Genomic DNA, 20,615 nt, shown 5'->3' with positions numbered 1-20,615 from the left:
CAAGAACATGGTCTTAATGAACCTGGGAACAATGCCCAGATTCTGGCTAAGCCTAGTTGGTTTCTACCCAGCAATGTTACCCAGCAATATGTGGCTGAATATAGTACATTAAGCCATGTTGTGAGATCATCTTTCAGCTCTGACATTGTATTTGGCTCACTATATTAATCATGTCTAATAGAGGATACAGTTCTGTGTCAGAAGTCTTTCTGCTGGTGGCATCCCTATCCCTCCCCCTACCCCCCATTTAGACAGAATAAGTGAAACACAAATAAAAGCTAATTTTATCATGTAAGAAAATGTTGATTTTTGAATGATGTTTATAGTAGAAGCATTAGAACAGTATATGGATATGAAAAGTTTTTCTTTCACAGGCAGGCTTGAGTATCCTTTGACATGAAAGACTGCTTTTCAGAAGTATAATTTTAATTTACTTGTGAGAAAAGAGAGAGAGAAAGCTTCACAGTATGTAGGCTGCACCTCCCTTCCACCCCTTTTCATTTTTTTTTTGTTTAGAGCATGTCAGGTGGGAATGTCCATGCCTGCATATAAATGCACAAGGCTGGGAATAATAATCCCACATTCATGACAGTTGGTTGTAGCCTGAGATCTTGATCTTGCTTCTTTCCAAATTGTGGCATTGTATAGACAGTATGGCCAGTTTCAGATGGAAATACTATGAAATATATTACTTACCACCTATTCCCAGAGAAATGAAAAGCTGTATAGTGTCTTTGTGTTTTTTCTTTGTGGGAGAAGAGTGAAGCCAAGATGCAGTACGCATGTCATGCTTTCTGAGGGAAAAAGTTATCCAAGAATTAGTCTTGATAAATGCTCCTTTATAGGAGAAATTTGGAAAGATCTGTGATCATTTCTTCATTTTACCTTCGTGTATTTCCTTCTGACTCTGTAACTAATCACTGTGGGCTATATTACAGAAGGTTGCTCAGATACCTAAAAAAGTACCTACAAGTGACATACCTCTCTCACACTGTGGAATTAAGGTCATAAGGGAAGAACTCTAAAATGTGAAATCAGTCTTATTCTCCCATTTTTTAAATCTGTTAGCTCTTTTTCAAATTTGACTTGAAACCTAAACATTCATATTCATTTATTTTACTTCTTACAGAAAACTATATGAAATTAAGGATGAGGTCAGTATCTGTAATTTCTGAGGATAAGGATGACTTCAACTGTAAGGAAAGCATGTTTCAGATGTGCTCTGTCTCACTTAGAAACAAGAAAAATGCCAGCTGGAAACTTTTCTTGCTAGAGAAGGCCGTGTGTCCCATGTCTTTCATGTCCAGACAATCTCAATAGCTTGAGCTTCAGCCAGCTATACCTTTCAGTATGTTTCCCTGTTGCTGTTCCATGGATCTGGGTGTTACCAATAAAGACGCGGAGAAAAGAGCATTGCTGTGGTCCAAATTCCTAACCTCAGGGAAGAAAACAGACCACGCCACTTTAAGTATCCAGCTGCTGTTCTTCCAGCAGATTAAGATGTAGGCTCTTCACTTCACAGTCAATGTGCCACTAGGCTCTGTGAGGCGCGCTGCGTGTCGTTGATCTGGCTCTGACCCAGAAGGATTTTCTCCAGCAACAGATGAACCACTGAATTCAGGGTTTCTGCCTGACACTTGTAAACTCCTGTCTCACCTAGCTGTCGTATTACGCTTTACGCATGGTTATTCAGTTCTTGCCTTGTCACCTCATATTTAAATTACCCTCGTTGGTGAAACTCCCTATTGGTCATAAAAAACCAGCACGTTTTATATGGTGGCAGCTGCTCTAATGCAGCAAATTATTTTAAGAGCCATTGAAAAAACAGAATTTAAATCAAGTATGCTCTCTAAATGATTCACTAGCTCCTCTGTGATTCATGAAGTAGAGCACTAAGCAGTTGTGCTTTAGCTTTGCTTTACAAGAATTGTAAATGCGAACTGATACTCGTTTCTATGATAGTATCCTGGAAATCGTTTGGATCCCCACTCAACTGTAAAAAAACCCCAAACCAACAACTTGTGCATTCTTTGCCAGACTCAGTCTCAACTAACCACTGCTTCTATCCACATGTGAAATGCCCGAAAATACCTTGTCTCCTTTCTATATCATAAAATCCTAGAACGGTTTGGGTTGGAAAGGATCTTAAGGTTCATCCAGTTCTAATCCCCTGCCATGACACCTTCCACTAGACCAGGTTGCTTAAAGCCCCATCCAATCTGGCCTTGAACACTTCTGTATCATTGTCTTATTTTCAGGGCAGAGTGAATTTTGGTCAATCATTTTTCGGTTATTCAGTGTTTCTTTTACTCAAACCTAATAAAAAACTGGAACCAGAAAACCAAAAATAATCCACCACTTCTTCACGAGTCTCTGGTAATGTTGACTGTGTATCCCTAATGAAGGGGTATTTGTGCTGGGGAAAAAAAAAAAAAAGGTTTAATAAAATTATTGTGTTGTAAATTAAATCTCTTCTGGCAACTGAGTTTCTCAGTTGTGCCCTAATTTTTGTAGAGTTTATGCTTTCTGGTGTCCTGCTGCTTCTTCGTGTCACAGGTTAGGTTAAAGGTTATTCCACAGTTCCTTGTTTGCCTTTGGAGAAACAGTAAGTTTGTGAGAAGTTTCTCTGCAGTGAAATGCTTCACTTCAGGAAGAGAAATTTTTAATAAATATAGTGAAGTATTTCAGGAGTAAACATCCTGCTTGGAATGAATAGCCATTGGAAAGCACAGATACATGCCAATGTAATATCTGGAATACTGCTAAAAACATGTTATTCAGATTTGCTCCAATCCCGATGGCCACAGTCCTTGTCTATAACACATCTCTCAGGAGTCTTTTGCTCCAGTGTACTTTCTGTGATCTTCCCTAGGTAACATAAAATAAAGTTCCTGCCCTGGGAACTTGTATAGGTACCACCATCCAGCTGTCTTTAGCCTCAAACCAAATTTACACTGAAAACCTCTATCAGAGATACAGGAAGCATGCAAGTGATGAAATCAGCTGTGCAGTCCTTTGGGGGCGGGGGTGGGGGGTGTGCTGACCTCATACAGCCTTTGTTGCTTAAAGTACATTGCATAATAAAATAAAAATTTACAGTTGAGTATACATGCAGGCTTGCCTTTTTTGATTCCTAGAAAGTATAATTTGTGGGTTTAAGTATTGTTTCACTCCCTTGTGTTCTGATTATAGGTAAGGTAACCTTGAACAAATAAGATTTCGGGATACAAGGGATACAAGGAGAGTCTTTGGCAGCTTTGCTCCTCAGGTGCACCTGAGATGTGTTCCCCAATTCTGGTAACTTGTTACCTTGGTAGCTCAGAGCTGGGTGGATCTGATCTTAAATTACTCAAATTTGTAATCCCAACTTCTGCCACAGTGGGGTTCAGTGATGAATGCTTTGAGTCATTCCTTTTGAACCCCCAACCAAAGTCAACAATTCCAACTAGCAGCTCTGCAATGTCTTATTTTGAAACCCTTGGGCCAACATGCTGGTATTTAATTCAGTTTTCCTTGTTCTTTTGTAGTAAAAATACCACAGCATTTTAGTGGCTGAGATAGTTGTCATGTGCACTGCAGTTTATTATTTTTCCTTCATCTGTGCTTCTCTTGATGGGTTTATACTGTTTTTAATGGAAGCTTCATATCTTCACTATTTTTTATGTTTATTCCAGTGTTTGTTCAAGTTCATTCAATCGTATGATACTAATAGAGGGAACTTTAAAACATTTATTTTTAATTTTTTTAGTTGTTTCAGCACAGGAAGAAGAGCAGCAGGAAAACCCACTATTTTACCCAAACATTTCCTTAATTAGCATTTGTTCTGTTTGCTTCTGCAAAAGCAGCATATGACATTACCTGTGTATTTGTCACTGTTTTGTTTCTTTCAAAGTATTTATTTTTAATACAGTTTACATATGTACTGTCAAATAACTTCAAAATGGCTTAAGAGTGTTGTTTTACATTCATAGTTACATGAAATTGCACACTAAAATGCATAGAAAAATTTGGGGATGTTTTTAACTAAATCTCTGATTTTATTTCAGACACAGAGCTTACGTCTCTCAGACCTGCACAGAAAATCTCAGCTTTGGAGAGGGATAGTTAGCATTACCTTAATAGAAGGTCGTGAACTAAAGGCAATGGATGCAAATGGACGAAGTGATCCTTATGTGAAGTTCCGGATGGGGCATCAGAAGTACAAGAGCAAGGTAATTTTAGCTGTGACAAAAAATATGCGTTGGCTGTGTTTGAAGTGTTTTGTTCCTGTTTGCAGGTTTTTTTTTGCCTGGCATGACTATTTAAATAGCAATGGAGAGTTACTCTTTTATTAATTAGCTGCTAGAACAGCTGGAGTTTTGTTTAGATGATTCTTTTTACTTTGCTATTTAAAAAAAAGTAAAAGTAGATGGGGAAAAATATAGTGCTGAAAAATGCAAGGTGGTGGGGAGGCACACCTGCTTTTCCATGCGGACTGTGTTGGTTTTATTTGATGGTACAGGTCTTATCCTCAAACCACGTTATGCTTATATTCTCACTTTCTTCATTGTGTTCTTACAGCAAGTTTCATTAAAGTTTTGTGTATGTAGGAGTTTAACAAGTAGATAGGATTGATCTGTGAGAAGATGGTTGTGGAGCCTTGCTTGGCTTTATTGCCATTATTTTTTAACCCCCTGACAACTATTGGTTTGAAAATGGCTGTTTATGAAAGATGCTGGGACTGCTGATGATTTACTTTCTCTTTCAATGGCCATGGCAGCCCATGTGGTTTTCACAGCCAGATGAAGGAAAATGCAAGGAAGAGGCCAGGAACATCTAGGTGTGTTTGCAGAACTCTGAGCCTGCCTTGTGGCCTCTTAATCTGAAATTAGAAGAAATCAAATTTCATGATTTTGTGACTTAAACATTTTCCTAACATTTTTGCATTCAAATCCTCTCTGATTTTTCCATTTGTTTTTCAAACCCACAGAAATGGTAGATGTAGAAAGTAGTGATTGCTTTGTATGGAAGGTACTAGACAGTTCCATTCTTGCATATGTGACCACTGTGAATACTGCTTTTGCATTTTGGTAGAAAAATCTGCAAGCTTTCTGTTCTGCAGAGCATGGTCAGAATTACACAGACTGAAATCCACTGAAGGCATTTTTGTTAGAAGTAACTGGACTGAAAATGATGGAGACAGCTACTTTCATCTGAAATTAGAAGAAAAGCTACTTTCATTCTTTTTTCTGCAAAGGAAAGGCAATAAAATACAGTTTTGGGGGAATAAAAAAAAACAACCCCCCAAAAAAACAACAAACAACAGGGAGTATTATTGCCTAAAAAGTAAACCATGATATCATCTTTCTTACAGCTTACTGCAGCTGGGGAAGCAGGACATGATACAGTCGTTTCTTTTTAAATACCTACACTCACTATCTAGTCATTGCCAGTGCTTTGTTTTCCTTTAGGTTCAGACACACAACTTTACAGCTAACTGTCACTTAAGATTGGGCATAATTATTCTGCAAAAAAATGGACCCATTGCCAGGGTAAATCCTTTGTTTGGGAGGCTTTTTGAAGGTGACAGGTTTCAGGATTTTGAAGGTTGCTGGCATGAGAGAACTGATCAGTGGACTTTTCTAATTACTATTTTTTAATTTTCACTGCTAAAGATAGTCACAGTGCAAGCAGAAAAAACTCTCTGAACAGCCTCCAAACATCGAATTCACAATTCTAGGAAGTGCATGCCTGCACAAGGCAATATGACTTTCCTTTTGCTCTTCTTTCAGATTATGCCAAAAACTTTGAATCCTCAGTGGAGAGAGCAGTTTGACTTTCATCTCTATGAAGAACAAGGTGGAATTATTGATATTACCGTTTGGGACAAGGATGCTGGCAAAAAGGATGATTTTATTGGCAGGTTTGTGCACTTACAACCTTCTTATTCCCTGAAGATGAGAGCAGATGATTAAAATGAGCCTTGCTGTTGAAACTGTTTCTTATGACCATTTGTTCTTGGGTTTTGCTGGTTTTTTTTTTTCCAAGGTGGGGGAGGATTTTTTGCAGAGACCTTTTGCTGCATTGATGTAATTCTTTACTTTGACGATGTAAAATACTTTTTGTTAACCAGTAGGTGGCAGCTTTTACCAATTGATGATAGGTTTTCCAAAGTAAAAATACCACCGTTAGAGTCAAGCTCAAGATGCAGGAGGTTCCGTATGGCAGCAGCCTGCTTGGAGGAGAAATAACTCTCCTGGCTTGTAATAGGCACATAAGACCAGAATTATGTACTTACTTTTTTAATTTATTAGGTAAATGTAATGAGAGGCTATACACAGCTTTTGGAGCGGAGAAGATCATTCACCTGATTTGGGAAAAGCAAAGGTTTGGGATCTGTCTTAGAGTTCAAGAAATTGTATAAATTTCCCTGGTCACACTTCATTTTATTATGTAGGAAGAAGAAGATGATAATTTTTTTTTTTAACAATGGTGTTAACTCTTAGCTAATAGGGGGAAAAACTGTCTTGTGTTCATGTCAACCACAAAGTAGGTGCTGTTTGGAAAGCTCAGATATTTGTTTACATCACACTTTAAATGATAATTAACAATAATTGTAATTATTAATCCTGTATGTGTTGATTGTGTGTTAGAATATTGGTTGCATTGATACTGTTAACTAGTAGAATTACTTTTTTTGCTAGTTAAAATTACAAATGGAAATCCAAAAGACCAAGCATGTACTTTTTGTTGTCAGTGTGGTTATGTTTCTACTGACTTTTTCCTTCCTCTTTTTCTGTTTAGGGTAATGGCATTCTTAACCAAATTATATCAGTTGGGTAATATTCTGTGTTTATTTGCTATCATAAATTGTGGGAACTCAGGACACGTGCAGAGTCTGTGGCAAGATAACAGCTTTAATATCGACAAAACCACTTCTCAAAAGTATACACAGCAGAATTTTATTTTATATGGTGAAACCCTATGGAAGGGATGATGTATTTGAAGTTTATGTTGTATTTGTTCCCTGGCTTTATTTCAGTTGGTGCATATGGTAACAATAACTATTTTTCTGAAGTAACAAAATAATTTAGTCCTATGTCAACATGTGATACACCTTGGGAAATTGTTCCTATTTTCTGCTTAGCTTTAACCTTCCTTTCCAAAAGATGCTGAGATTCAGAGTTTTCAAGTGTGAGTTTTCAAAGGACTGTCATCAAAGCAGCACTTACGTTGTTACTATTACCAGTAATTATAAAGTCTTTGTAAGAGCATTGCATGAAATAAGAGACACCATTTTTGCTCAAAGGCACTCGAAATCTAAATAAGAATGTGATAGAGAAATCAGAGAAGGAAAATTTGTAACTTGAAACATGTGATCTGCTTGGGTAGTTTTTCAGATACCTAAAAAAGTTGAACGTCTTTAATTACGCATCTGTCTCTTTTTAGTAACTTGCATGCTATTTTGCAAGTAACAAGTGAATTCTACATTTTATTTTGGCTAAAAATACTTGATAGCATGAGAAGTCATAGAAGAATGCTTGAAGCTTTCATCATTTTTCAATGGGAGAACCTTGTTTTGTTTTATATTATTTTCCTAAATAGATGTAGTACTTAAACTGAAAAAGGTACTCATTAGGCAAAGCTGATCTGTAGTGCTTCTACAGTATATAACTAATTTTAACAAGATCAGTGGTATTTTTCCCTGGAATCTTGCTGCTCCTGATTATTGCGGCCGCTCTGCTGACAGTGTATGTATAACGCCTCCTCAGTTTGTCCTTTCAGACACTCTCCCATTTCACCTTCTGTTGGAACCTTATCTCTGGATAATGCAACCTGCAAACAAATTCCTCACCATGAAGATTTCCATGAAAATCTGTCATTTGTCAAGCTCAATCTGAATACAAAAATAGGTCTCAATATTCCTCCTTTCTGACACTCTTTTCCAGTCACTGTGGATAAAAATCACTGACACTTGACAGCTCCACTTTACATTGACCTCTCTTTTCCCCAGTTTCTCCTTTCGAGGCTGCCTCTAAAATTTGGAAGTATTTTGGTAGAGACACTAAAGGCTTGCTAGTGTGTGTATGTTATGCAAAATGCATATTAATTTTCTAAACCATGACCAAGTCATGCTCCACCATTAAGTCTCTGTGACTCTCAAGGCATGTGAAGTATATTTAATATTTTGGTTCAGGTTCCAGAGAAAGTAATAATGAGGCTATGGGAGGGAAACAATAGACTTGCTTGTGGTATTCTTGCATTGCTTAGTAATGAAGAGGAATCCCTCTCATCTGACAGTGATCTGCCCCCTTTCTTTAACAATGTGCAAGTAGCAGCTGTTATATGGGAATAATTTTATTAAATGCAAATGAAAATAATTTTGCTTGAAGATGTCCTGCATGGCCGAATTATGGTTAGGGAGAAGACACATTGATTGAAGAGATCCTATTCATTGAGGGGCACAGCAGACCAAATTGAGAAAACAAAAGAAAAAGTTGTTTAAGGAGTGGTTCTCACCTCTCATCCATGGTATTGAGGTTTTGCATCCCCCATGTTCATCTGCTACAGAACATGTGTGAAGGCTAGTGGAAAAACAGGCATTACCAAGCAGCTTTGCCAGGGGATCTCTTTGAAGAGAGCCATCCCTAAGATTGGTTCAGGAGTTCCAAACAGAGCTGGAGGTGGGAGAAGAGGGTCGCCGGGTGAGAGGTTGAAGGGACAAACTCCGGGTTCCTTCTGAAAACAGGATGGGAAATCCCCTTAAGCTGAAACGTTCTTACTATGATAAACTCTGTAACTTGCAGATTTTATTCCAAAGCAAAATGTCATAACTTCTCCTGCAGTCATAATCTGTCTCTGCTGGACTTCAGTGAAATAAAAGAAGTGGGAAGTCAGGAACGTAGATGTCTGTGCCCCCTGCACGTATTGTCATGCTCATTAGGCTGCAACATGTTCAGGGCCAGGTGAAGCTGGGAATGTGACAAGGTGGCAGTGGCACATGTGCTCAGACTGCGAGGGCTTGGACTGTAATCTGTAGTTGAGAACAGGAGGACATAAAAGATGTTTAAGAAGGCTGAAGACATGAAAGGGAGATCCTGGCTTTGGGGTGGCATGGCAGGAGAAGGGTGGAAGTGGAAGGGGTGGTTTGTAAGAGAGAGGAAGGTGTTTAGAGAGTGTGAATTACAGCATGGCATCCTGATTCAGAGAAGGAGAAAGACATGTCTTTCACAGAACTGTCATAAAGCTCCCTTTTCATCTTGGTGCCCAGGCAAGTTCAGTATGGGAGTTCCTGGAAGGAGGCAGTGATAGCTTTCCATTCTTTGAGCGCTGTGTTTTTATACAATTCGAGTTGGTGTGCATTTTCGATGAGAATTTAAAGGATGTAGCACCCTGTGGACTTTCATCTTGGAATACTCTGAAAAAAATGAAATAGTATAACCACTTCAGTGTTTCTTTCAGGATTTTAAAAGCCTGGAAAAATACTTCAGATGAAAGCTTCAGGAAAGACATATTTCTGACCAGATGCTGATTTGTATGACGAATCACAGGGCTTAACCAGGACTGAGCTTCATCATGCAGGAGATTAAATTCTGGCATTCCTCTGAATATCTTATTTTTTTTAAAAAAACCCACAACTCTTTCATCATCATGAGAGTTTAGACTGGAGCGGGGGGGGGGGGGGTTCTGGTTGATTGGTTGGTTTTTGTTTTGGGTTTTGGGTTTGCTTGGGTTTTTTTGTTTCAAACCCCCCCCATTTTTGACTGTGAGGGTGGTGATGCCCTGGCAGAGGTTGCCCAGAGGAGCTGTGGCTGCCCCATCCCTTGCAGCGTTCATGGCAGGGGCTTGGAGCAACCTGGTCTAGTGGAAGGTGTCCCTGCCTGTGGAAGGGTCTTGGAACCGAATGATCTTAAGGTCCCTTCCAACCCAAACCAGCCTGATTCTGTGATTCCAAGTCCAAAGACACGAGCTCTAGAAATTTGGGGTTTTTTTTGGAAAGCACCAGCAGCTAAAGCCACAGGGGCAGCATTCTTGAGTTCAAACAAGCGTATGGACTTGAGAGAGCATTATTAGTAATTGCTTCATCTGATAAGTAGAAATACGTAAGTCTGTGTGTATATTGTTCAGTTTGAGTACATACAACATTCACTTTTTTTGCTATAAGCGAACAATTTCTCATCCATATTGACTCAATTTACTCCTATTACTATCAGCATATATTGCTGTAGGTTTATGTAGCTAATACTAAGATCAAAATGAAGGTGGAATGCTTTTAGTCTTCATGTAATTATTTAACTTGCTTATCATTTCTGTTTTTGAGGGTGATCCTGACTGTCACCTTTACAATAATCAGCTGATAAATCCTCATGATTGTTGCAAATTTATGCATAGCAGTAATCTGAACAAATTGGCTGCTGACAGGTGCAATAAATTGCCAAGAATGAGTGCTGTCAGAGAATAAGTTGTTTCTGTGAACATACAGGATAAGTAAATCCCATGTCATACAGTTTTTTTCAGCTGCAGTTATTTGCAGTCCAGTACAGCAGGATTTATAGCATTATTTATTGTTATGAAAAATGTGTGTTTATTGTTAAAATGACATTAAATTTTACTCATATTTTTGCCAGGAAATTACTGTTTACATCATCTAGATCTACTTTCATCAGTATTTGTAGATGATATTATCTTTTTTTCCTATCTTATGCAAATTAAGAACAATTGTGTAGAATATTGTGTAATTGTTAAGGCTATTTATTAATTTTATCTGTAGAACACGAAATCTCCCTGAATATTGTCATGAAGATTCAGATCTATTTTTGTGTGCATGTGTGCATGGATACACACCATAATTACGAAATACAAAGTTAAAATATTAAAAACTAAGAATTGAGATTTTCAGCACCTAACCTGCTATACCTTAACTGTATTATTTTCACAGTAATGAAGCTATAGAGATTTTTGTTGATGCATGCAATAGAATGATGTATAATAGTTTGTTGATTAAACAAGACTAAAGTTAAATTTCTGCAGTTCTGTTTCTCTATGTAAAATGAAGATTTTGCCCAAAGCATTAAAATCTTAAAGTGCTTCTGGTAGGCTGGCCCTTGACAAGTCCTGAGGGGTGCTGAGCATCTCCATTTTTTAATTGTCTAAGGGAGTTGGATATAAATACTGCATCTCAAAATTTTGCCTTTAGGTATTCCACACGTTATTTATTACTATCCCTCAAAATTTTAAGTTCTGTTAGTGCAGGGGCACTGCTGTTCTGGTAGAAAGCCAAAAAAGTTTCACTTTTGGCTCCCGTATCTTCAGAAACTTTCTCTTATCAGGTATTTCACTATTTACAGCTCTTACTGATAGTTGTTATGTCCACATACTGTTGCAAAATTGATAGTATTCTCCAATGTATTCTGAAATACAGAATGCTGCACACAAGATGGATTATATTTCTGGATTATGTTTATGGATCCTTCTTCTGACCCCCTGCCTCCCACCAAATGACAGAAGAATGGCAAAATAAGTGCAAGGGAGAAGGAAAAGTGGAGTAACTGCCCAAACATGAGGAGCATGACAATAAGTGTAAAAAGTGGTTAGGGGTGTAAAATAGGTATTTGTGAGGATTTGTGGAAGGTTGGAGCTTTCCCAGCTGTCCTGGGTTCAGCAGTAGCAGATATTTTTCTCCTTCTTGGTGACATTCCGAAAAAATTTATTGGTCGGAGCTTGTTCGGGCTGGGGGGTGGGCGAGTTATCGGTTGGCTGGTGGTGAGGTGTTGTATTCTCTTCCCTTGTTATTTCCTTTATCATTGTTATTATTGGTGGTAGCAGTAGTGATCTGTGTTATACCTTAGTTACTAAACTGTTCTTATCTCAGCCCGTGGGAGTTGCATTCTTTTCAATTCTCCTCTCTGTCCCTCCGGGAGTAGGGGGAGGGCAAGAAGGGGGGGAAGTGAGTGAACGAGTTGTCTGACTGGGTTTAAACCACGACACCAGCTCTTGCAAAGCTGTTTGGACCAACTAGTGAGAAGAGAACCATTTAGGAAGACATGATGTTTGTGAAAGCAGAACGATGTCTGTTTTGCTGCAAAGAAATTGCACATATGACACATTAGCAGCACTTGTCTGTGAGCGTATGGCGGTGCCACAAGTACAACAAAGGAAATACCAGCACACAAAAGGTCTGCAACTACTTTTTTTCTGTCTGTGTGGTCTTCAAAGTAAATCCGTGGTTTCATTGTGAAGAGCTGTACTTAGGAAGATGTTAATTGGTCATTTCAAAATCCTCCACCAGCATTTTGTGGCATAGGCTTTCTTTCATCTAGCAATAAACGCCTGACTGTATTCAGGAATTGCTCATTGACCAGTGACATTGTCCTGTATTTCATCTAGCTCTCATATTTCCATTTGCAAGACTGACTTAGCCCAAACTGCAGAGCTCTTTCCTGCTTTCCATGTGTTGCTGCATGAAAGCACCCCTTTCCAGGTCCTTCTGAGTTCTCCCAGCTTTCCAAGGATCCTCTCCAGCTTCCTTGGAATCCTCTCTGTTTTCCCAGTGACCTTCTCAAGCTTCATGTGAACGCCTTTCAACTTCCTGGGAATATTCTCCAGTCTCCTGGCATCCTTTCCATCTTCCCAGGGATCATTTCCTTCTTCCCAGTTTCACCACCACTCTCCCCCAGAGTTGGTGTCCTACTTAGCCAAGTTACAGTCTCCATCTCCTTTGGGAGATCTGTTTTTCAGTCTGCCACCTTTATCGATCACCAATCACAAGCATCATGTAGGATCTGTCTTTTTATTTCTTTGTCATTATCTTTACACGTAAGAATTCCGTGCTCTGGTTCTTTCAAGAACTTCACGTTACTGTGGTCCTGTCCCCCCGAACCGTGTCATTTTCTGTCAGTGCTTTCTCTTGGAGAATTACCCCTCTCTGATTGTTTCTTGTTTTTACTGGAACATTGTACTCTGCTCATAAAGGATATGGAGTCTCACAGATTGTAGCAGTTCATGCCTCGTTGCTTCTGATGTGTGTCCAGCTCAGTTCTAATTGCAGAATCACACAGTGGCCTCTCCCTGGCATCCTTTGGAACAGCATAGACCTGGATCACAGTGGAGTTAAAAGGCTGTCTTCCTGAACAAGTCCTGATGATAATTAAGTTGCCTGGGTTGTAGCCAAGTGGTGCTATTCTGTCCCTATCACTTAGGATTGTGCCAATTCCTCTTTTATGCTTTATTTTGTCATGTGAGAAAATGATCTTGCTGTCTGCTGTCTCTCCCTTGCCTGGCCACCTGGCTTTTAAGAGGCCTTCTATGTCATGTTGCTACCTTTGTAATTCATCCGTTAGCAAGGACATTTCACCAGGGTGCTAATGCGGTCTTACATTCCAGATTCTGTTAGAACTAGAGAGGGGAGGTGATTTTAACCTCTTAGACATGCTGATAATAAAATACTACATTTAGTTCTGGCTTCCACACTTTCAAAAGGATGCAGGAGAATTTCACTGGATCAGAAAAGTTACAAAAAGTCATTTGAGAGCTGTAGGAGATATGTTCCAAGGAAATGTATAGGGAGCTGAAGGTGTTTAGCATACAAAAAGAAGATCAAGAAGAGAGATGATTTTGATATGTAAGTACCTCCATTAGAAGAAAACACCGAGCACTAAAGGCTTTTTCAACAGAGTAAACGAAGGCATTAAAAGAACCAAAGGCCATACATATTTCAAATTAAAAATAAATCAGAAATGAATTTCTAACAGTTTGGGTGATTAGCACACTCAACACAGTTTCAGAGAAGTGGTGGATTCCCCTTGAATCTTCAAATTTCCTTCCATGGGAGCTCTACCCTGTTTCCACGCAATTTTCTTGTGATGCTTTGGTACACGAGCTTGAGGCACTCATGTTTTTATTTCCTCGTGATCTCCCAAAAGCCAAAAATCCAGATCCACCTGGCACTTGATAATGCTCATATGCAGAGCTAGTCCGAGATGTGCCTCCATAGCTCTCCTGGAATAGTCAGCCAGCCAGAGCCCCTGCCTACCACTTCCAATGCTGACATGGGTCAGGTACTGCAGGGACCATACAGTGAGGGGCAATGGAGAGATGCAAAATACTCAAACTGCACTAAAAAAAAGAAATTCCCTGAAATGCCATGTATAGCCATGCTTGAAAATCTGTCTGTGAAATTAATGGCCATTTTTAATGGCTTGGGGATGTTGGTTTATGAGAAACTGAGCATGACAGGCAGTGTGCGCATGAGCGCAGAACTGCCCCATGTGCTGGGCTGCATCCTCAGAGCTTGAGCAACAGGTCGAGGGAGGATATTCTCCCCCCTCTGCTGCACTCTGGGGAGACCCCCCCCCCCCCCCCCCGCAGTCCTGTGTCCAGCTCTGGGGCAACAACACAAGAGGGACATGGAGCTGTTGGAGTGAGTCCAAAGAAGGCCACGGAGATGCTGCAAGGGGTGGAGCAGCTCTGCTCTGGATACAGGCTGAGAGAGCTGGGCTGGTTCAGCCTGGGGAAGAGAAAGCTCCTTAAGGGGAGGCCTTAGAGCAGCTGCCAGTGCCTAAAGGGGCTGCAGGAAACCTGGAGAGGGGCTTTGGACAAGGGCCTGTAGGGACAGGACAAGGAGGGAGTGGCTTTAACCTGGCAGAGGGGAGATTGAGATGTGATCTTAGGCACAAGTTCTTCCCTGTGAGGGTGCTGAGGCCCTGGCACAGGTTGCCCAGAGAAGCTGTGGCTGCCCCATCCCTGGCAGTGTTCAAGGGCAGGTTGGATGGGGCTTGGAGCAACCAGGTCTAATGGAAGGTGACCCTGCCTGTGGCAGGAGGTTTGAACCAGGTGGTCTTTAAAGTCTTTAAGACCTTTTGGTCTTCCAGCCCAAACCATTATATGATTCTATGAATTCTTCAGGCTGACTTCTTCAAAGCTGGAGAACTTTTTCTTTCAGCAGCACCATGTAACTAGGAATTCCATGAGAAATGGAGTTGTCTATAATCACTATTATCTCCTGCTTCATGACAGCTGGCAGTTTTATGCAACTTATGGTCTCAAATGGCTGTAATTTTTCATTGTCCTCAATTTGAGAATGCAAGACAAAATTTTCTGCCACAACAGTATCATTCTGCATCACATTCTGATAACATTCAAATTCACCTTCATCCTCAAAGCATCTTTGTTCTCCATGGGAACAGTTGTTTGTGACAAATATCTTTTAACAGAACATCTTAACTGATGCGAAAGTCAAAATTGCTAAAGCTTTAAAGCTTGGAATACTTGTATATACTCTCAGTAATATGTAAAGGGGTATTGTCAACTTGAACTTTCCAAAGCTATTTATCTTTAGAAATTTTTTGTTAACTTCAGGGCTTGAAAGGAAACTAAGCCAAATAGAAGTTTGTGAGTTTCCTACTGATGTCTGTAAAGGTTATTCTAGGATAGGGTTCTAGGTATTCTAAAGGTATTCTAGGATAGTGTTTAGCCAGTGCCTCAGTAAAACCAGGTTTCTTAGAAGCTGCATATCCTACAAGGCAGAGGAGGGGACATGGCACAGAACAAGTAATGTGCTTTCACCCAGCGGTGTACTTACAGAAATGTACTCAACCTGAATTTCCATGAAAAACGTTGGTCACACTCCTTAATGGAATCACAGACTGGTTTGGGTTGGAAGCGACCTTAAAGCTCATCCAGTTCCAACCCCCTGCCACAGGCAGGGGCACCTCCCACTAGACCAGGTTGCTCCAAGCCCCATCCAGCCTGGCCTTGAACACTGCCAGGGATGGGGCAGCCACAGCTTCTCTGGGCAACCTGTGCCAGGGCCTCAGCACCCTCACAGGGAAGAACTTCTTCCTAAGATCTCATCTCAGTCTCCCCTCTGTCAGGTTAAAGCCTTTCCCTTTCTCCTGTCCCTACAGCCCCTTGTCCAAAGCCCCTCTCCAGCATTCTTGCTGGCCCACTTTAGTTACTGTTTTCATCAAGTTATCTACGGGCCCTCAGAAGGTATTTTTCCTGTTAAAATGGTTAAAGCACCTGGTGGAAGAAGCTTCCAGATAACTTCTGACCTGTTGTATGGTTTTAGGAAGTACCAAGCTGGTGATGGGGTGTTCATGGAGATCTATCAAGCAGACAGTGGTGACATGTTTCTTAGGTCTTCATTCTAGATGTTAGGATATTAGGAACATTTTATAGATATAGCAAAGGTGCACAGGTAAAACCAATTGTTTCTTTTGACTTAAATAAAAAATAGCAAGGACTATTAATGTTGCAAGTGTCCTGTAATTCAGGAATTGGAGAACTTGGAACTCTGATGTAAACCATATAGCTTTACTGTCATCACAGTTTTCTGATGCATGTAGATTTTTCTGTTCTGGTGGGGTAGCTTTTTGTGCCTGTTTTTGAATCAGAAGTGGATTATTTCTACATTACTTGTATCATAGTGACTTTCTTTAAGAGAGTTTAGTCTGGTTCTTTCAGTGATTATTGTTTAAAGATTGTTGCAGAGATGTGTTTTTGAGTGGTATCTGTTTTGAAATTAACTATCAAAGAATATTTAAACCAGGGGCATCTCCTGCTTTGGATACTTGATTCCAATATTTTTTATCTTGAGGAGGGCTTTACACACCTTACTGCAGCCTAAATAATAATTTGGCAGTCTTTGTACATGTATGACACTTACATTGACCACCAGGCTGCACTAACAACAGCTTTACTCTTTCCTTACAGTTGTTAATTTAATTTCTCACTCCTGATCATTGAAAGGGTTCAATCTAAAATGTAAATAATCAGCTCAGAATTCAATGTCAGTTGGAGGTATTTTTCAATTGTAAAATAATTGAACCTTGTTATTCTATGAGCTTTTTCAATTTTGAAAGCTGCACTGCAAACAGTAAATTTAAAAAAAAAATAAAAACAAAATTTTCCTGTACCAAATTTAATCTGCCTGTGATAGCACAGGACCCGTTTTATGAGGCTGCATTTATTCTCATAATTGGCTATTTCCTGTCCTTAAATGCCTATTTATTCATGTCTGCCACTTTTTTCTCAGTTTAATGGCACTGAGGTCACCACATTATCTTTCTCTTCAAAATCAATTGACATTTTATGAAAAGAGTTTGCTAGATGTTTAGTTTAGTGAGAGTGGCATACAGAACATGTGGTTGCCACATTAAATAGTCGCTTTTGAAAGCAGAGTATTCAGTGACTTAACTGTATGTAGAATATATTCATTTACTTTATTTCAATACTGTTATTGTTTGTATTTAGAGTAATGAATTGGCAAAACATTACTGGGGGATGCTATCAGAAGTATTCCAAATAGTGCTTTTTCATGGAAATTCCAGAGCAGTGCACAGTGGCATTACATTGGACATAGGTGTTAAATTTCTCAGCATGCTCAGAGTTGCAATCTAGGAAAGTTGAAATTAGTGAATTATACAAATTAAAATATTAAAACTTCTAAGCTTTGCACAGACTAATGACTCACCCTAAGGTATTTTTGTTCTAATTAAAAGCTTGTGGACAGCTCTTTGTTAGCAGTGATACTCTTTTCCCTTCGATGCTCTACCTTTTATTTTTAAAGATGTTGCAAAGCTATTTCTGCTGGCTGGCACGTACAAAGCCATTCTTCATTAGCTCAGTGTACAGTACAACAACCCGGGTTAATTCAGAAGGGGATCAAGCAGGCTTCAGCCAGTCTGTGCAGTTATAAGCGGTCCCTGCTCATTACAACCAGAGTCATCTTATTATATAGGGGGTTGTGGCATAAGGTTTTATCCTAGATGCCTGCCTGGAGCTTTGACCACAAGCCATGCACAGCTTACTGCAGGAGAGCTGAGCCTTTTGGGTGGTGCTTCAGTCCTGGTTTTCTATGCTCAGTCATGCCAACTCCATCACAATTAAGTCCGCGCAGATTTTCAATTCATTTATTTATTTATTTATTTATTTGGGGGATTTTTACTGTTGTTAGATGAATGGCATGAAAAATATTCACATCAAAACTTCCATTTTGTGTTTATACAAGAGGTGTATTTAAAAAAACAGTTTGCATCCAAAGCTGGATTTTTAAAATTCTCTTTGGCGGCATTCGAGTAAGGCACGTTAATTAACCTTGTTTCTAGTGTCTACATTCTTTTCAATATTTAATGCTCACATGGAAAACAGGTTGTACCTTTAAAAAAAAAAAGAAAAAGAAGGTCAAACAAACGGCATAGGTTGATGCTGAAGAGAAATCCTCCCACAAGCTGGGAAGGAACAGGATTTCTACTTATTTTGTCTGTCTGGCTGAAGGCAAGTAAGGCAGTGTGCTCTGGTTTGATGTGAAGAAATCTGCATGCTGATGGAGAATGTTTGTTCATAGGTGCCAGGTTGACCTGTCGACCCTGAGTAAAGAACAAACCCACAAACTGGAGATGCCGCTGGAGGAGGGAGAGGGATACCTGGTGCTGCTGGTCACTCTCACAGCCTCAGCTGCAGTCACTATCTCTGACCTCTCCGCCAACTCCCTGGAGGACCAGAAGGAGCGAGAGGAGATACTGAAGAGATATGTATGCAGTGCTTCTCTTTTGCCCTTTGCTTGCAAAATGTTTGCTTATATAAATAGTAGCTATTGGGGGAGGAAAAACATAAATACATCTCTTATATTCTTATCACACTCAGCCAGTGACAATCATTTAAGCTAGTTACTAGTGTTATCACAGCTGGTACAGTTAACATCAAGAAGGACACAAATCCTCTTTATACAATAGGGCTTTTTAACATAGTGATTCAGCTATTTGATGTGGTTAAAGAAGTTAGTTTTACTGCCTTGCAGATAATTTTACCAAGTACAAAATAACTAAGGGGTCAGTCAGTGACTGTATACTTTCTAGTGAGTGTTTACTCCAAATGGTTTGACATGCCAGCAGTTTTCAGCTTTTCTTGAACATCTAGAAAAGGGCAAGAAAACTTTTTTTTTTACCTGCACATTACAGGCTGGACTAGTATTTTGTGTCATCACAATAATTGTTTGTGTCATCACAATAAGCAATATTTCTGTTTAAAAATATTCCAAAGCAAAATATTTTTATTTTGTGTCATCACAATAATTGTTTTAAGCAATATTTCTATTTAAAAATATTCTAAAGCAAAATATTTTTATTTTCCACACATTACTCAGAATCTGTGTAGTTTTATCAAATCAACAGAGAGGGGAGCTCTTACTCCAGTGTTCGCTAGTACTTAAATCACTAAAAGTAACTGTTTCACTACACATGGAGAAATAAAATTAAAAAAAAAAAAATAAAAAAAAAGAAGCATAGCTATTTCCTCTTAAAATTACAAAGCTTTTATTGTACAATGCTGCCAGGTGTTTAGAAAGGCTTCTCTAGACACTCAGGCATTAAACCTCTGATTAACAAAGAACTGCTTAATTTTATTTTATTTTTTTAAAGATTTTAAAATAGTCCTATTCCATGACTGACATCCTTTCAATAACTGGATTTAATAAAGATGTACCTTATCAGGCTGTGCAGATAACATGAAGTGCTAGTACTAATGCTCTACAATATTCTTCAAACAGATTAGCAGGATGTGCGCTTCAGCAAATTTATTCTGGCTATCTCCACTGAATCAGCTGTCTGCTAATGCTTGTACAACTCAGACACCAATAGTGTTATCATAAACACAGTTTAATAGAGGTGACTTAGTGAGGCTAAACATAATATTCCTAAACCAACTGAGAGCTAAGGTATTGTGCACCATCTTTGAAAAATATTTACAATTAAGAGAATTATTGCACATTTTGGAATTCACATAGACAGCTTGTGGTTGTAAGAATAGACCTTAATAAATGTAATAATAAATATGTTTTTGAAGTGACATACTTCCTGCTACCAAGTGCAACAGTACTGTATTTCTGTGAATTATTGTGTGTGGTGATATGGCAGCCAAGTGATACTGATAGTTTTGATGATTTCAGTAGCAGTATAGAAACATGTGGCAACTGTGTATTATTAATTGGTTTTTGTTCCCAGTGTAAAGCAAAATCATGTGGCATAAGAGCAATCTATTTATTTCTGTTTCTTACATATTCAATAGATTTGTGTATTTTCTTGGTTTTACATTACTGTAGGCATTCAAAAACATTTATTTTTTTGGAAGATGTTCTATTGCAGAAGCATGAATTTCTCATTATGTATTTGGAAAATTATAGCATCAATGTACCTTTGTGATAAATTTTACTGTTTTTATTAAAATGACTGGTGGGTAGCAGAAGAAAGAAGTGATAACTGTTACTGAAATTCAAGCAGTTTATTTTTACTGGTGTTTGATTTGTCTTTGGTATTCATCTCTCTCCTTCAGAACCAATACAAAGGAAGTGTATGCAGTGAGCAAGATGTACTTTTCCCCATTGAGTAGCTGTATTTTGGGGTTTCTTTTTTGTCCTCTTAAAAAAAAAAATCTAGCTACAATTTGAGAAATGTATTTTGCACCCTTTCTGCAGCCGAAACCAGTTAATGAGCTGACCTTGCCATCAGATCAAATAGCCTTGGAAAATGACTCTATTACTGTCATTTAACCATTTGTAGCTGAACATCAGAGCCTTACAAATTAAACAGGCATTACTGTTTGAACCATTATTTTACCACAATTGTCTGAAAAGATTAATT

General features: G+C 39.0%; 1 protein-coding gene across 1 annotated transcript in view; it reads left to right on the top strand.

The window, feature by feature from the left end:
• MCTP1 (multiple C2 and transmembrane domain containing 1) overlaps window positions 1–20,615 on the top strand; it is a 258,485-nt gene that overhangs the window by 125,324 nt on the left and 112,546 nt on the right. The window contains exons 7-9 of the mRNA XM_057398378.1: window positions 4,047–4,211; window positions 5,772–5,902; window positions 18,326–18,512. Of these exons, the coding sequence (XP_057254361.1) occupies window positions 4,047–4,211; window positions 5,772–5,902; window positions 18,326–18,512 (483 nt within the window). The remainder of the gene's footprint in view (window positions 1–4,046; window positions 4,212–5,771; window positions 5,903–18,325; window positions 18,513–20,615) is intronic.

This window comes from Pezoporus wallicus, unplaced genomic scaffold, assembly GCF_028554395.1.
Source record: "Pezoporus wallicus isolate ANWC-B61680 ecotype Strahan unplaced genomic scaffold, APGP_CSIRO_Pwel_v1 contig_6580, whole genome shotgun sequence".
NCBI classification, from domain to species: Eukaryota; Metazoa; Chordata; class Aves; order Psittaciformes; family Psittacidae; genus Pezoporus; species Pezoporus wallicus.
The sequence above is the reverse complement of the archived record's forward strand: the minus strand, read 5'-3'. Positions and strand labels throughout refer to the sequence as shown.